This window comes from Spodoptera frugiperda, chromosome 10 (assembly GCF_023101765.2).
Source record: "Spodoptera frugiperda isolate SF20-4 chromosome 10, AGI-APGP_CSIRO_Sfru_2.0, whole genome shotgun sequence".
Taxonomy (NCBI): Eukaryota; Metazoa; Arthropoda; class Insecta; order Lepidoptera; family Noctuidae; genus Spodoptera; species Spodoptera frugiperda.
In genome coordinates this window covers 9,190,124-9,209,061 of record NC_064221.1, presented here as the reverse complement: position 1 = coordinate 9,209,061, position 18,938 = coordinate 9,190,124, and the positions used below count along the sequence as shown (strand labels likewise).

At 38.9% G+C, this 18,938-nt stretch overlaps 4 protein-coding genes across 4 annotated transcripts; all 4 read left to right on the top strand.

The window, feature by feature from the left end:
- Positions 1-4,638: 4,638 nt before the first annotated feature.
- On the top strand, positions 4,639-5,865 carry LOC118277722 (cyclin-dependent kinase 11B-like). The gene has a single exon (XM_035596631.2). It carries the CDS (start codon positions 4,639-4,641, stop codon positions 5,863-5,865), a length of 1,227 nt encoding a protein of 408 aa, XP_035452524.2.
- Positions 5,866-6,723: 858 nt separating this feature from the next.
- LOC118277718 (serine/threonine-protein kinase PITSLRE-like) lies at positions 6,724-7,890 on the top strand. Its single transcript, XM_035596627.2, has one exon. It carries the CDS (start codon positions 6,724-6,726, stop codon positions 7,888-7,890), a length of 1,167 nt encoding a protein of 388 aa, XP_035452520.2.
- A 4,131-nt stretch (positions 7,891-12,021) lies between these two features.
- On the top strand, positions 12,022-13,176 carry LOC118277230 (cyclin-dependent kinase 11B-like). Its single transcript, XM_050696587.1, has one exon. It carries the CDS (start codon positions 12,022-12,024, stop codon positions 13,174-13,176), a length of 1,155 nt encoding a protein of 384 aa, XP_050552544.1.
- Positions 13,177-17,298: 4,122 nt separating this feature from the next.
- Positions 17,299-18,627, top strand: LOC118277235 (cyclin-dependent kinase 11B-like). The gene has a single exon (XM_035595958.2). It carries the CDS (start codon positions 17,299-17,301, stop codon positions 18,625-18,627), a length of 1,329 nt encoding a protein of 442 aa, XP_035451851.2.
- Positions 18,628-18,938: the final 311 nt, after the last annotated feature.

The following is an 18,938-nucleotide window of genomic DNA, read 5'->3' as shown; positions in this document are numbered from 1 at the left end:
CCCACTGACTGGACAAAGGTATTTGGAAATGCTAAGTACCACTATTGAAAGTTTAATAGAAGACGTCCCACTGGGTTATTTAAATAATTTTTATTACCAGCACGACGGCGCTCCGCCACATTATGCGGCAAGTGTACGCGATTATTGAAATAACAAATACGGAGAGCACTGGATAGGCCGCGGTGGACCGATCCCGTGGCCGGCTAGGTCATCGGATCTTACTCCCTGTGATTTTTATCTCTGGGGCGAGGTAAAACGGGTGTACATCGAAGAGGCCCAAAGTCTCGAAGATTTAAAATCCAAAATAATAGACGCGTTTAATTATGTGAAAAATGACACTAACGTTTTAAATAAACTGAATGACAATTTACGTAAACGTGCACGATTATGCCTGGAACGAAACGGACTTCATTTTGAACAATTATTAAAGTACAGTGATTAGTGATAGTGGAAAGGACACAATTTTAATCTGTGAGTAAAACAATCTTGATCCAATATTATTGTAAATACTTAGTTGATTCCAATTTTTTAAATACGCCTTAATGCAGAAAGTAGGTAAGCATGCTTAATGTCTATCGTAGTTTATTAATTTTTTACTAATCTCGGATAATTCGTGTATTATGTAATAAACTAATGATAAGTACCTACTTGCCTACTTTTTTGCATTTTGAAGGTCCTAAGCCCTACAAAGTATGAAGGGAAAATTGGATTTAATACCTTAAAGAAAACTAAACACTAAACTAGCTACTTGTAGGCATTAGCGGTCAGTCGCCGCGTGCTGTAGGTACGGCACGCGGTCGCCACTACTACGCGGACAAACAACGGCCGCACGGCGCGCGCCACTCTCATTGATAACCGAGCGTACGACCATAAATCATGTTTTGCATTGGATATCTTTCATCGGTCATAACTTTAGTTTTTTGTACTAACGTAACAAATAGAAAAAATACGTGTTTGTTAAATTTGCTTAATGAATAACATATTAAAAAATTGCCACACCTGAAAAAAAAATCCTGTATATATATATATGTCGGGATCGAGGGTAGAATTGAAACACAGGCGTCCACCCTCGGCGCTCGACGGAGTCAAGGATTCATCGGCTGAGCGGCGTGTCGATCACTTCTCGTGCAGCAGCCGACCAGTGCGGTCGAATATTGAACCGTCGTGTGTTTCAATTGTATACTTAGTCTGTAACCTGTTAGTTTAATATTGTAACAGTTAATTATCTTTCATGTACTTTGTAACCATGTTTGCACTTTGAGAGTGACTGAGACTTGGTTAAAAAAGTAATTATTAAATACCTCTGGGTACGGTGGTTAATGATATACAGGTTACGCCAATGACATGATTAAGTTAATGGATCTATTCTTTGTTACTACATTGAACGATGTAAGTCAGATGTCGGAAGTGATAAACGAGTTTTAACAGTATTTCTCTTAACAGAGTGGAGTTCCTCAAGGACCTGCGATGGGTCCAGTGCTTATTTTATTGCAATAATGAGAGACAGATTTTAAAATCATCCAATGACTTCTCCCACCTAGGGTGAAGTGGAAGGGAGTGTGAGACTCTTACTGTCTAAATATCACCCCGTTTCTACTCCTGCTCCTGGAGCCTCGGTTACTCGCTAGATAGTCCGCAGCCCCAGGTCAGGTACCAGCCCTACTGGGCCTCGTCTGTTGTGGTCTGATGGCTCTTTGAGGCGCACATGCAACATGACGCGTACGCTTAGGTCTAGTTCTGGTCCGGCGGCGAGCTACCAATGCTTGCCGTAGTATCATCAGGTGATCCATTTACTCGCCTGCTGTAATATGCCATCGAAAGATACATAATTATGTCTCAATACAGCCACTGGCGTGTACTCAGAATGATTGATAGATAATATAATATGTAATTATGTCAAAACTTTCTATAAGCGCACGTAATAAAATGGTGTTGCCCTAAAATATTAAAGTAATATTCAAAATGAGCACTATGTCGTAATTGGTCATTTAATATTATTAGACATTGCAGTACATTTTTTCTTTTCATCACATTATAAGCTAGTTTGTGCTTCATTTCCAAAAACTATGAAGTTAGAAACCAATCCTATAAATTTAATTTTGAACAATGTTGTGGATAAAGATATTCAGTCAGTTTTATTCCCTCTGAACTTAATGCAGTATTTAACGTTCTGCCCGAAATGTTGTATAAGGAATAATACTATATCGCCTAACAATATTTTTTCCACGTGCATTTCATTCGTCGGTACATTAAGCTTTATAGCTTTTTACGTATTCTGCAGTAATTTGACTTTCAATTTCCAGTCTTTTGCTTTTAATGTTTTAAGACACTATTTTGATTGCATCTTCTATAGCTTTGGGTTCGCTATGAATTTTTTTGTCGCTTTCATGCACACGAACAACTTCGTCAAATTCATTCTTATTATTCAAAGACTACACAGATGTTTCAATACTGGCGACTGTTTCAAGAAATTCATCAAAATGAACAGGATCTTCATTATTCTGTTTTTCAATTATTACGCTATATCATTTTTCCCCGGTGTAATTCAATTACAATTACCACTTCCCATTTTATGTATTTGTTGGCTTTTGATTATTTTTGACTTTAATATCATTTACGCTACACAAGTCATGAAACTCCTGGAAAAAGAAGTCGTTTTATGGAACATCAATGTTATGAATCCTCAAGAATCAGACTACGGGTCACCAAGAAACAATAAATTCTTTAAATCCTTTGTTGATATATTGGAATGCTACGAGTTATACAAACGATGTTTTCAGGTGTACGTAAGTATATAATTTTGTTGCCAAATGGCCTTTTTTATCAATTTTGGGCTACATTTCTTAATTTTGGGCTACCGCACTGTAAATAGGAGAAATTACACGTTTCTCGCACATTCTCGAGAATGAAACAGTTGATATAAAGTTCATTATGCTATGTACTGAGTGGAGCTTACTCAACGTCAACAGACACCTATGATAAGGATCACAATTATAAAATAAATAAAATAAAAAAGTCGCTTCAATTCTATCCCACGGCGGTATAAATTGAGCCTAAAACACTTTAATTTTTTATGTCGTTTCTGTTATACAAATATCCTGCCTTATTTCAGGTTCTTTTCTACCATGTAGAAAGTTTCGTACATTCTTTAATATACTTTCAAAATTCATTTTCGTTGGTGCCTGGTATGGATCTAGTAAGTATTCTTATATTGACTATTCTCACGTTTTCTCAAAAGTTATAGAAAACTGGTGTTGCTTTTGTTGTGTTTTACCTCGTGAGTGAGGCTACTGAAGGTCGCTCCTCTATTACCCATTTTCCTAACCCCAAAAGGCTATCTATGCACTTGTAACTCATTTGGTGTTTCGGGTTCCCATAGGCGGTGTCGATTGCCTACCATCAGGCGATCAGTCTGCTCCTTTACCATAAAAGAACAGTCATCGTTATAGGCTGCGTTGTTCGCTGATTAATTATTCTAATTATTATTTACTTTATTTGTTTCTATCCAGGGGATGTCGAAGTTTGTCGTTATATCCGTCTGCTTTTGGCTGGCCAAGATCTTGCTCCTACAAATACTATTTATTCAAGATTGTGAGAAATTCTACGGGGCCATACAAAACGTACAAGATACGTGTGTTCTTATTTTGAAGACAACTAAATCAGGTAACTTTGGGATTCTTGGAATAACTTAAGTTTACGGTATTCTTTGTCTTCTCTTTATTGAGGTAAAGAAAAAAAGGATTAAGCACGCGGTCGTCCGTCAAACATCCTTGTTTTACTCAATAGATATAGAATATAAATCAAAGGATTTATATCGGTGGTATATTTAATGGTCAGCAGTAGATATCTTGTGGCTAATATGTCCACATATTCTGGATATTTAAACCTATATCAAGTTATAGTTTGAAATTATAATTTTACAGAAAACGAGCGCAAATTCTGTAAGAACGTGTTACGCCTCCACCGCGCCTCGTTCAGCAAGATCCGTGTGTGTGGCCTGTTCTATCTCGACGCCGTGCAACAACTCAATCTCATGAGCCTCATTACTAATAACATAATTATATTACTGCAGTTTGCATTCTTGTAATTGGTCTTCATTAAAGTTATTTTGTGGATTTTAATTGGGTTTTTCTGAAACATGATATATGAAAAAAGTAAGTTCGCTATGGTGTTGTCAAAATGTGCTGTTTGAGAGGTATTTGTCTAGCAGAGAATAGAATTCAGGTGACTGTGCATTGCATATTTCACGTCTAATCCGATATCTAGACCAAAGGTTTTTTTATTTGAAAAACGAATGAACGTTGACTACAACTTAAAAGCTAAAATATTTTATGAAGACATTCCTAATAAATACTTGCATTTTTCTAGTTTTCATTAATGATCTCGTCATCATAATTAAAATTAATGCTCGCTTTCTTATTAATATAATCTCGTTCGATTTACTAATTAGGTGATTATGTGGTTACTTATACCGAATTAACTAATGAAACTGAAGAATTTTTGAGAATGCAATAATCAGGATAGTAATTAGGAAGGTCTATATAATCTGGGGGATGTTTAAGAGCAACCACACATACAGATCAGACTGCAGACATTGACTTTGTGAAGTTAAGATATTGCTAAGTATATTTAAAAATCATGAATTCTGTGAACATTTGCAACGCATCTAATGGAGCCAGTGCCGATTCCCCGTCGGGCACACCACCTCGAGAAGTACTACGCGATACACAGCGGGAGAAAAGTGGCATAAAAGTCGCCGCTAAACTGAAATATAAGGGCAATTTTATAAGAAGAGCGAAAATGGATCATCAGTACAAGAACTGCAGCACGGATCAAGAAAAACGTGAAGCTGTTACACCTCTACCTCCATTCCGCCTGACGTTTCAAAGCAGACGATCTCTGACCGAGTTCCAATATTTGAACAAGATTGCAGAAGGAGCCTTCGGAGCTGTGTTCAGAGCTCGGGATAAGAAAAAAGACGAAATAGTTGCTCTCAAAAGAATTAAAACCGACAATCGCAATGAAGGATTTTTCGTCGCAGCTTTGAGAGAACTAAAAATATTGCTGAAGATTCAACATCCAAATATTGTCGCCGGGCGGGAACTAGTATTAGGCAACAATATGGAGGAAGTGTTCGTAGTCATGGACTACGTGCCTCACGATTTGAGGAGTTACATGGATGCCATGCGCAAAAAAAGGCAATTATTTACACCGGGCCAAGTCAAGTGTCTAATGACACAGCTCTTGTGTGCTCTACAACATCTTCACGAGAATTGGATACTCCATCGTGATCTTAAGCCCAGTAACATATTACTGTCACATGAAGGAGTCCTAAAGGTGGCAGACTTCGGATTGGCGCGAGAGTATGGATTGCCTCCCCGGCAATACACGCCGTGTATGGTTACGTTGTGGTACCGTGCGCCTGAACTGCTGCTGTTTTCTGATGAATATTGTACTCCTATCGATATGTGGAGTATTGGCTGCATATTCGCAGAATTGGTTACTTTGCGGCCACTGTTTCCCGGACGATCTGAGGTCGATCAGATAAACAGAATCTTCGAGGGTTTGGGAACACCTACAGACACGACTTGGCCCGGCTACAGTGAATTAACCGAAGGCAATGTTACGTTTCAAAACCACCCAACAGGCAGATTGCGAGAAATGATACGAAGCAATCTACTTTCTGAAGATGGGCTATCTCTACTGGAAGAGTTTTTGTTGTATGATCCGGTGAATAGAATGACAGCAGCCGCCGCTTTGGATCATCCATACTTCAAAGAACAGCCAGTGGCGATCGAACCGGACATGATGCCGACGTGGCCCGCCAAGTCGGAGGACACCCCGCAGCTGCAGCTCAGTCCCTGACACGGATGGGGCTATCTGATGAACCAGCTCTTGCTTTTTAATGAAAAGAATCGGCAAAATATCTGGAGAATCACCGAATGGTAGCAATTGGCGACAATAAAGGTGTTCAAAGCTGCGTTGCCGACCTATAAAAATTACGATTGAGATTTTGTTCCAGTGAATATATATAGTACATTAATAATTATGTTAACTTTCTTATGTATTTATCAATGATGTAATGCAATAACTAACTATGTAATAAATATGTTAACAAAGTAAGCATTTTTTTTGTCCAAACTGAAATATATTAGCTAGAAGAAAAATAAAAAGACAGAAATACCCTTAACAAAAATCAAACAAACTGTTCAGCATAATAATATTGTAGACATTTGCCGTATATACCTATATACATATGTGCTCCGTCCTTTTCAGTGCAGAGTCTTAAACATATCCTCCAAAGCTTTAGTGAACAATCGGGTAGTACCGTCCCTTTGTCTCACTAATATTAAGAAAACTAATTATTGTTTTTAAAATCACAAAAATGTATTGAATTTAACCATTTGGTAAAACTACCTCATTGTGCTCTCTTATCTATTCGGATGCGTGGGAAAATAAATGTATTATCTTTAAAAGGTGTAAAGGATTATTTTCTATTATTTGCTTATCACCTATTGTTATTAAAATCCTTATCTGAAAACGAGACTAATTCTACAAATATTGGTCAAAATCAATTTAGGGAACAATAGAAATCCATAGGGCCCGTGGACTATATAAGGGAGGTTTTTTCAAGAACGTGCACACTTACAGTTTCGACTGCAGACAGTGACTATCTACGCATTGTGAAGTAAAGTGATTGTTGGTTTAAAATATCTTTAAATCATGGTTTCTGTGAACAACCAAACGTCAGTTGGAGTTCGAGATGATTCTTCGTCTCGCAAAAGCGGTTTGAAAAAAACTGCAAAGGGCAGAGTTTACAAAAACAAAAGACCGACGGAAAAACAGAATCACAAGCACAAGACGTCCAAGAGGAATACACAAGAAGAACAACGAACTACTGGTGCTAAATCTCCTATCCGTCCGTCGTACCAGCGTTGGCGATCTGTTCGATCTGTGGACGAGTTCACATATCTCAACAGAGTTGATGAAGGAGTATTCGGAGTGATCCATGCCGCCAAAGACAAACGGACGGGTGAAATTGTTGCCCTCAAACAACTCAAAAAGATTAATGAAAGGGAAGGATACTCCATCGCCGCTCGGAGGGAGCTTGGTATGTTGCTGAGGATGAAGCATCCCAATATTGTCGCAGGCCGAGGACTAGCGTCGAGTTCCAGATGTGACCAAGTATTCATAGTCATGGAGCTCATTGACTACGACTTGAAGACTTTCATGGAGACAATGCAAAGTAACCAGCAACTGTTTTCAGTAGAACAGGTGAAATGCCTGATGAAGCAGTTGTTGAAGGCAGTACAACACCTTCATGATCATCACGTCATACACTGTGATCTACAAACAAGCAATATCTTGTTGTCGAACGAAGGTGTGCTGAAAGTGGCAGATTTTGGCAAGGCCCGAAACTATAAATTCCCTCCTGGGCAATATACGCCAGACGTAGTTACGCGCTGGTATCGGGCACCTGAACTTTTGCTGCTTTTTAACGAATACTTCTCGCCTGTCGACATGTGGAGTGTTGGGTGCTTATTCGCGGAATTGCTAACATTGCTGCCCCTGTTTCCCGGTACATCTGAGTTGGACCAGATCACCAAGATATTTATGGCTTTGGGGACGCCTTCAGACTCCATTTGGCCGGGTTACAGCGAATCACCAATGGTACAAATGATTACGTTCGACGACTATCCTCCGGGCGAGTTGCGCAAAATGATAAGTCGTGAACTACTATCAAAAGAAGGGCTATCTTTGCTGCATGGTTTTCTGACTTACGATCCTTCACAAAGAATCACAGCAGCCGCTGCGTTAGAGCACCCATATTTCAACGAGCAGCCGGTGGCGATGGAGCCGGCCATGTTCATGACGTCGTCCGCTCGCTGAGCTCTCACGCACGGCTGAGGTTCTTGGCTCTGGCTCAAGTTGCACTCACATAATTAGAGATTAGTTGTCGAGGCCAATCGTGCTCCAATGTTGAATAGCCAGTAGAAGAGGATTCTTACGATATAGACGGGGAGACATCTGATGCATCGCTCTTTGAACAATTTATTTGTACCCAGCAATAAGAAAAAGAAGAAGAAGAGCAAGACAGTCTGGATTATGTTCCATTAGAAGAGTATCTATCAGACGAATAATTTTCTTAATTTACACATTACTTACACCGCTCTTGTTATTTACAATAGTACCATTTTCAATTTAATATAATAGCTTTTTAACTTAACAGAAGCACAATAGATCGTGGAATAGGCCTACCGGGGAAACCACGTAAAAAAAAACGCGCCATGTACACTACCTCACGGGTGGCGCGGAAACGTGTGCATATTATGAAGAATACAACTTTTTCAACATTTTGCATCGCTGTATCTTCGAAATGGTGATTCTTAGGAAAAAATGTGTAGGAACAATTTTTATAGATAATTGCAATGAATCTTTTTGTCTCACCTATTTTTATTATAAAACTTACCGTTTAGCTGAAAAACTCAAAAAACCGATTTTTGCAACATTTGACCTTGAATAATTTTTTTCACACTCCGGATTGATGTGGATAATTGACAAATTGTGTATAATAGGGTTCCCAACAACCATGCCAATTTTTAGGAAGGTGCGAATCAATGTAACCTTACCCCTATTTTTGATGCTAACTTGACCGGACTAATACATCCTCGAAAAATTAAAGACGTGGTATTCATATTATTTAAAATTCAATTAAGAATGCTTCCAACACACTGAAATAATTATGACTTTTTATCCCATGGGAACGCAGGCGAAGTAATAAAATTACTGGTGTGTAAAAAAACTAGAAATGATTCTAAATTAGGATTTACAAATAAAAAGCCCACGTCATGAGATGTGTAGAAAGTGTATGTGTACGAGAACATACACATTATGCTAGTGATAAATGAAACACATTTGATAAGGACACTGTTAGGGCAAACAAAGTTATTTTTGATCTGATATTTTGGACAGCACATGATATACAGCAGTCTGTTCAGAGGCAACAGTATTGACTGCACATCTTTGTCCACTGTTTCCATTAATCTAATATTTGAAGAAGATTTTTGTTGAATACGTTTGGTTGTTTTCATTTTTATACAATGGTTAGAGGAAATCCAACCAAGGAGGCGACGCGCACATTCCAGGCGGCAGGTTCAGGCGCTACGTGAGCTACGTCATCGTATCCTATGTGGCCTACGTGACCTACGCACGTGCACAGAACAACGTTGTCAGGTGCGACGGTAGCGACAAGACAAAAAGCTTGGGTCTCTTTCCAGTCGACATGTCAAACTGTTATACGAATGTTAAAAAATCTAACATATAATAAATCTGTTGAAGGGTAATAATTTTATACATAGATACAAATTATAATAAATCTTAGAAGGGTCAATTTTATACATAGATACAAATTGTAATAAATTGTAGAAGGGTTAATTCTGTACATTAAAAATATTGAAAAAAAGGCACTGGATCGATACCAAACCCAAATATGAGATAATTTTTTTGTGTCTGACTGTATGTTCAGGCATCACGTGAAAACTAACGGTTCGATTTCAATGAACTTGGTAAAATTATACACTTACTAGCTTCCGCCCGCGACTCCGTCCGCGCGGATGTCGGTCTTCGCTGGAAGTTTTATTTCTCCATTTTGAGTAACTCTGACAATGACATCTTATAAATATCTATTAGATCCAAATACGGCGAGACCCATAATAATTAAGGAGATCCCTCTAATACTGCTGTTGAGCTCGCGTTCTGTAGAATAAAACTGAAAAATAAAGTTTTTTTTCTACGTATTTTTCCAGGATAAAAAGTATCCTATTTTATGCCCAGAATAATAAGGTATAATTATACCAAGTTTCATCGAAATCGAACCGTTAGTTTTCACGTGATGCCTGAACACACAGACAGACAGACAAAAAAAAATTTAATCACATATTTGGGTTTAGTATCGATCCAGTAACACCCCCTGCTATTTATTCTTTCAATATTTTCAATGTACAGAATTGACCCTTCTACAGATTTATTCTAATATGAATGAATGAATGAATGTGTTATAAACGTAAGAGTAGACAAATATAATCAGAAAGCTCCGAACTGCTAAGCTATTTCGGGAGTTATAGAAAGTTATTGTGAGTAACATAAGAGATAGACATTTGCTCTCGTAGAATATTTTTTAAACTATTTTAAGGAGAACATTTCTGTCATACATTATTTCTGTGTAGCTTTAACCGATTACAGGTTGCAAGCACGACGGAAAGCTTAAAATATGGAGTAAATTCTCCTGTTTTCCCAACATTTCCCTTCACTGCTCGTGCTCCTATTGATCGTAGCGTGATACTATAACCTGCCCAGGAGTATGAAGAACAATTGTACCAAGTTTCGTTGAAATCTGTCGAGTGGTTTTTATTTCTATAAAGAACATACAGACAGACATGGATAGACAGACAGAACAGACAGACAGACAGACAAAAATTATTCCTCATTGCATTTTTGGTACGTCAGTATCGATCACTAATCACCCGCTGATAATTATTTTATAAATATATTTCATGTACAGAATTGACCTCTCTACAGATTTATTATAAGTATAGATAGAAGATAGATTATCCTGGACATTATCCTAGAAAAATACGTAGAAGACCGCTTTGCCGCGGAGAGTATGTTGAGCCATCAGTCAGCTTATTATATGAACGTTAGTTAACCATTGTTATTGGTTCTCAGAAGTCGAAACAATACTACAACAGCCCCCCTAGTCAATAATAATAATAAGTTAAGCTTTATCGTTTAACCGACACAAATGTATGAAGATTTCTCAAGGCCATCGATATGTCACGTAGTCACCTTATAATTGTTATTGCTAATTGTAGGCCTTTGACCACTATCTCGCCTGTTGTAAGCGATAAAATATTGAATAGGCCTGAATTCTTAGAAATGCTTTTAAAGTCAACGTGAACCGCTTTTTGAAACTTATTAATCAATGATTTTCTGATACAATTGTAGTATTTTTTTTTTTTGATGGGGAAAATCATCCATTGACTTTTCTCGGGGCGAGAGGGAGTGTCAGACTCTTACTGACTAAAAACCACCCCGTTCCTACTCCTGCTTTTCGAGCCGGAGCCCCGGTAAACCCGCTAGGTAGTCCGCAGCTCCGGATCAGGCATCAACCCTGCTGGGCCCCATCTGTGGTGGTCTGATGGCTCTTTGAAGCGCGCGCGGAACACGACGCGCCGTACGCACGGGTATATAATTGTAGTATGGATATAACTAACACATTAGTGAACAAAATGTTTAATTTATGGAGTTGCACAAGGGAGCATTATTGGCCCAATATTCTTAAACATTTATCTGATATTGAGAAATAATAGGCAAACAATTCCAGAATTATTTGTCTTAATATAAATATGCAAGTGTTTTGAAAGCTTTGCACGGCGATATGAAACTGAAAATTCTTTATAAAACCCAGATAATCAATATATTCTTTCTTCCAGTTCCTCACAATGTTTCACTTGGATATTCGACAGTTACACTTTATCTATAACATATTCATTACTTGCAGTAAGTACAAAATTCAAAAAAGAGAAATAATCATAAGATTCTTAAACATATCCTCCACTTTTGTGAACAATCAAACTAGATACTCCGTTTGATCTCACTAATACTAAGAAAATTAATTATTGTTTTTAAAATCACACAAAAGTATTGAATTTTACCATTAGGTAAAACTACCTCATTGTGTTCTACTATCTATTCGGATGCGTGGGAAAATAAATGTATTATCTTTAAAAAGTGTAAAGAATTATTTTCTATTATTTGCTTATCACCTATTGTTATTAAAATCCTTATCTGAAAACGAGACAAATATTGGTCAAAATCCATTTAAGGAACAATAGAAGTCCATAGGGCCTGTGGACTATATAAGGGAGGATTTTTCAAATACGTGCACACTTACAGTTTCGACTGCAGACAGTGACTACCTATTGTGATAAAGAAGTGATTGGTGAACGTTAATCGTGAATCATGAATTCTGTGAAGAGTTTCAACATGTTGGAAGAAGTGAACCTAGATTTACAGAACTGTAGATCGATTGAGGAGTTCCAATTTCTCGATAGAGTTAACGAAGGAACATTTGGAGTCGTTTACAGAGGAAGCGACAAGAAAACAGGCGACATTGTTGCCCTAAAACATTTCAAAAAAATTAATGAGACGACCGGATTCTCCATCGCCGCGCAGAGAGAGCTCGACCTACTGATGGAAATGGAGCACATCAATATTGTCACAGGACACGAGATCGCGGTGGGCTCCAGAAGTGACGAGGTATTCCTAGTTATGGAATATGTGCCCAACGAAATTAACAGTTTAATGCACACAATGCGTAACAACAGAGTAGCGTTTGGCCCCGAACACGTAAAGTGCCTCATGCTTCAATTACTGACCGCCGTTCAATATCTCCACCACAGCAGTGTATTTCACCGCGATCTCAAACCATCCAATATTCTAATTACTGAAGATGGCATACTGAAGGTGGCAGATTTCGGAATGGCCCGAGATTTTGATATCCCCTATCAGCAATATACGCCGGTTGTGGTAACGCGCTGGTACCGTGCGCCCGAGCTGCTACTACGCAGCAAAACATACGGCACTCCCATAGACATGTGGAGTGTCGGGTGCATATTCGCTGAGCTGATGAATTTGCAGCCTCTGTTTCCCGGGTCATCCGAAATTGATCAGTTAAAAATAATATTCGAGGTTCTGGGTACACCATCAGACACAGTTTGGCCCGGCTATACAAAGTTAACACTGGCAAGCAATATAATATTCGACGAGTTTCCATCGGGCGGGTTGCGCAAGAAGATGAACCAGGACCTACTCACGGATAACGGATTTTCTTTGCTGCTTGAATTGTTGACATATGATCCGACAATGCGCGCGACAGCAACTGAAGCATTGCTGCACCCTTACTTTGACGAGCAGCCGTTAGCGGTGGAGCCGGCCATGTTTATGACGTCGCTGTGGTCAGAGTACTCCGGCTCTGACTCGGGAAATGACCAGCAGTACTCCGGCTCTGACACATGGTACGACGAGCAGTACTCCAGAACTGAGACGGTAGAAGATCTTACCTCCGCTTCAAGATCTTCCGTTGGTACATCGGACAACGATGACGGTGCGACGTAATAATACATTTTCGCACGCAAATCATGCCATCAGAAGAAAATTGGTCTGTGACACACCGCCATATCAAAACAAAGACATACAAAAACAATATAATGGGAGAAAACACTAAACATACCGGCGGTGATTTAATCATCATCAACAAATCAAGAAGAAAAATCTGAAAAAATATGACGTCGACAAACACCACATTTCAGAACCGTAGCTCGATTGAGAAGTTTCAATTTCTCAAAAATTGATGAAGCAACATACAGAGTCGTTAACGAGGAAGCGACAAGCAAACAGGGGACGTCGTTGCTTTAAAACATTTTATAACAATCAACGTGGAGGATAATATGGCGATGGAGACACAATAGCCATGGAGCCGGCCATGGTCCTGATATTGCTGGGGTAAGAGTACGTCAAGCAGTACTCCGGCTCTGACCCGAGAGACGACAAGCAGTACTTCGGCACTGGCACGGAAGACAATCTCACCTCTCACTCAAGTTCATCCTTTGGTACCTTCGAAAAGTGAAGAGATTGTTGTTTAATTTTTATTAATTAGATTGACTACATTATTGTAAATTAAGTCATGGCTTCAATGTGGACAAATTTCAAAATATCAGTAAGTTTAAAAAATTTCTAACTCCTTACGCAGACCGTAACTCAAGCTGTAATCAGAAGCCACGTAACAACAAAAGTGGTTTTAAAAAGGCAGCAACGGACAGAATATCAAGAACAAAATACCGAAGAGAAAAAAAATAATCACAAAACAAAAGACGTTACGAAGCGGAAAAAAAACAAAAGCAAGACAGTTGATGCTGAATCTCCCTTCCATCCGGCGTTCCAGAGTTGTCGATCTGTAGACGAGTTCCAATATCTCTACAAAATCGACGAAGGAGTCATTCAGAATTATCCATGGAAGCCAAGGACAAACAACGGAGAACTCGTCGTCAAACATCTCAAACTTAACATCAATGAAAGGGAAGGATACACCATCGCCGCTCGGAGAGAGATATTGCATAAAATGCAGCATCCTAATATCGTCGCAGGCCGCGGACTAGCGTCGAGTTCCAGAAGCGAATAAGTGTTTATAGTCATGGAGCTCGTTGTCTACGACCTTAAAACTTTCATGCAGACAATGCACAGCAACAAGCAATTGTTTTCTGTAGAACACGTGAAATGCTTAATGAAGCAACTGTTGAGGGCGGTACAACACCTTCATGACCATCACGTGATGCATCGTGACCTCAAAACAAGCAATATCTTGCTATCGAACAAAGGTGTACTGAAAGTGGCAGATTCTGGGATGGCCCGAGAATATGAATTCCCTCATCAACAAGATACGCCTGGTATGGTAACACGCCGGTACCATGCGCCAGAACTACTGCTACTTAGCAAAACATACGGCACTCCTATACACATGTGGAGTGTCGGATGTATATTAGCAAATTAAGTAACTTCCAGCCTGTTTCCCGGTACATCTGACTAGAATCAGTTAAAAAGAATGTTGGAGATTCTGGTGGAATCGCAAATAAAATCAACAAATCAAGCAGAGACACCAGATACTGAGGTTGCCCAAACTTCCTTTCACCTAGTTTTACAGAACTGAAGGTTGATTGAGGATTTGAAAGTTGTCAATAGAGTTGATGAGGGAACATACGGTGTTATACAGGAACATTTTTTTTGGGGTGGCATGGCTCGTTCTATAACGGCAATACAACACGTTTTCATCATTAACTGCGTGCGCTTTAGTGCGAACGTCTGGGCGGGAATAATGAATAATAAAATAATTGGTCCCGTTTTTATCGACGGCCCACTGACTGGACAAAGGTATTGAGAAATGATAAGTACCACTATTGAGAGTTTAATAGAAGACGTTCCACTGGGTTATTTAAATAATTTTTATTACCAGCACGACGGCGCTCCGCCACATTATGCGGCAAGTGTACGCGATTATTGAAATAACAAATACGGAGAGAACTGGATAGGCCGCGGTGGACCGATCCCGTGGCCGGCTAGGTCACCGGATCTTACTCCCTGTGATTTTTATCTCTGGGGCGAGGTAAAACGCCGGGTGTACATCGAAGAGGCCCAAAGTCGAAGCCAAAATAATGTACGCGTTTAATTATGTGAAAAATGACACTAACGTTTTAAATAAACTGAATGACAATTTACGTAAACGTGCACGATTATGCCTAGAACGAAACGGATTTCATTTTGAACAATTAATTTATTAGAGTACAGTGATTAGTGATAGTGGAAAGGACACAATTTTAATCTGTAAGTAAAACAATCTTGATCGAATATTATTGTAAATACTCACTTGATTCCAATTTTTTAAATACGCGTTAATGCAGAAAGTAGGTAAGCATGCTTAATGTCTATCGTAGTTTATTAAATTTTTTTACTAATCTCGGATAATTCGTGTACGCATTTCATGTATTATGTAATAAACTAAATTTAATGATAGGTACCTACTTGCCTACTTTTTTGCATTTTGAAGGTCCTAAGCCCTACAAAGTATGAAGGGAAAATTGGATTTAATACCTTAAAGAAAACTAAACACTAAACTAGCTACTTGTAGGCATTAGCGGTCAGTCGCCGCGTGCTGTAGGTACGGCACGCGGTCGCCACTACTACGCGGACAAACAACGGCCGCACGGCGCGCGCCACTCTCATTGATAGCCGAGCATAACATGTTTTGCATTGGATATCTTTCATCGGTCATAACTTTAGTTTTTTGTACTGAACGTAACAAAAAGAAAAAATACGTGTTTGTTAAATTTGCTTAATGAATAACATATAAAAAATTTGCCACACCTAAAAAAAAATAGAGCAAGCGACAAGCAAACAGCGACATAGAGGACACACAGAGAGAGAACTTGATCTACTGATGGAGATGAAGTATCAACATTGTCACAGGGCATGAGATCGTGGTAAATAAAATATGGCAAGAAATCACAAATACAATTTTAAATCAATCAGAAACACCAGATACCGTATTCCTAGTAATGGAGTACGTTCATGAACTACAATATAATGCAGACAATATAGTAAACAAATGTTTGGCAAACACGGAACAGATCTCAAAACGACCAACATTCTACTAATTTATTTCGGTGTTGGCAAAATTTGGTTTTATGAATTCTATCCTCGGCGGTATACTAACGACAGTTACGGCATACTGCTCTTTGTCGACAGTGGAGTGATGGTTAAAATCGAAATTGGTTACCTATTTTTCCCGGCCTTGACTGAAAGATTTTTAAGAATTTGGGGACTAATTTGGCCGGGTTACAGCTAATTACGAATGGTGAAAAATACATTCGACACTTACTATGTGGTTAAAACGCAGCGGGCAAAAAAATAAAATAAGTCAGCAGCTGTTTTCTGATGACGACATCTCTTCCTGCATTATTTTTGACATATGAATCAAAAAGAATAAATGCAGCTGCTGTTATAGTAGCCGCTAATAAATGTCCTTGTTCCGACCGGTGTTGCACCGGCTATTAATAACTGATCATAATTTCTCGGTCTGGGTCTACACCATCTCTCGAACATCACATATGTTTAAATATGATCTATTTACTATAAAAATTCTTCACTACACCGATTATTGTAATTTATTATGATAAGCAATAAATGGAAAATAAGTATAAATAAAATTACTTTAATAATTTCATTTGCATTTTGACCGAGCATCAGTTACATGGCAACATCTGACGTCTCCATTAATAACTCATTATAAATCTCTGATAAAACACCCAAATGGTAAATGGATTCAATTTCGACCGTTAGTCGTCTCATGACACTAGCTAGGATATAAGGAATAGTGACAAAAATGTATTCTATGGGACAACGGCAGAGCATCATCCCATGGTTTATTCTTTATTTTACTTTACGTCAATTAATAAAGCAAAGCACATAATAATGAGCAATTTCTTGATCATACCTGATTTGATGGTTAGACATTTTAAAATTAACTAATTAGCACATTAAAACCCTCTGTAATAAACATTAGTTTATTATCAGAAGAATGATTAGCAGGGCCTATATAATGGAGGACCCTCAACATACATACATACAGTTTAGACTGCAGACGTTGACTACACATTGTGAAGTGATCGTGATACATTTAAATTAATAATGAATTCTGTGAACGTGATCGAAATAGCAGACAGAGTTCAAGACAATGCTGGTCGGTCGTTATGCCAAACGCCACCTAAAGCTTTACTTCGTAAAAATCATCAATGGATGAGTGGTCTGAAAAAATCACTGATGGATAGATACAAAGACGATATACGGAAAGAAAAGAAGATCTACAATGACAAGAAATTGAAGAAGGGTAAAGAAGAACCAACACAATCTACTGATGCTGAACCTCTCTTCCACCCAGCGTTAAAGGACAGTCGGTCTATTAAAGAGTTCCAATATCTCAATACAATTGGCGAAGGAGCATACGGCGTTGTGTATAGAGCTCGCGATAAGTCAACAGACGAAATAGTTGCTCTGAAGCGACTCAAAGCTCTCAACGAAAAGGAAGGATTTTCCATCGCTGCTCAGAGGGAGCTCCGCACCTTACTGAAAATACAACATCCCAACATTGTCGCGGGGCGGGAGATAGCGGTGGGTTCTAGAAGAAACCATGTATATGTGGTAATGGAGTACGTGCCGCACCAGTTGAAAAGTTTGATAGAAACGATGCGACAAAATCATCTAATGTTCTCCCCAGAATATATCAAATGCCTTATGATGCAACTTCTGACTGCAACACAACATCTTCATGACAATAACATCATACACAGAGACCTCAAGACTAGCAACATTCTTTTGTCCCAAGATGGTGTTCTAAAGGTGGCAGATTTCGGATTGGCTCGAGAGTTTGAATGCCCTCCTCAGCAATATACACCCGGCGTGTGCACGCGCTGGTACCGTGCGCCCGAACTGCTGTTGCTCAGCCCACAATACTCCACTCCCATTGACATGTGGAGTATCGGGTGCATATTAGGCGAATTAATCAACTTGTGGCCACTGTTTCCCGGAACATCTGAATTGGATCAATTGAATAAAATATTTATGGATTTGGGTACGCCTTCAGATTCAATTTGGCCCGGCTACAGTGCGTTGCCGGCGTTAAGAAACATAATTTTCGACGACTATCCACCGGGCGGGTTGCGCAAAAAGATAAGCTGCAAAGATCTTTCTGAAAGCGGTTTGTCTTTACTGGAAGGATTATTGACATATGATCCTGCAAGAAGACTGACAGCCGCCGCTGCCTTAGACCACGAGTACTTCAAGGAGCTGCCGCTGGCAATCGAGCCGGCCAGGTTCCCGATAGCGATGGAGTCGGTGGACAGCGGTCAGTATTCCGCCACTGAACTGGAAGAGGATCGCGACTCTCACTGTAGTACTACTTTAAGCGCTACTTTAGGCTTTGCTTGTTGTTTAATCGTTTTCTTCTACAAATTTAAATAACGTAAATATTATGTTAGTATTTAGAATGTATTTAGGACTTCATGACATAGTGAGAGTTTTATAGATTATATGTTAATTTGAAAAAAAAGTGTTTTCATTTTTGTGGGAGCTATGATCACCAGTAATAACTCTCCTTGTTGTGTATAATAGTTGGGTAAAAGTGTTATTTCATTCTGGTTTCAATAGAAGGTAATAGGATTTCTAGTGAAACTACTGAATCTAATCGTGAACTTTGGTTGGAAAAGGTTTGCTTGAAGGACGAAAAGCTGGCATATACTAAAATAGATTCAAATTTACAAAATTTAAACGAC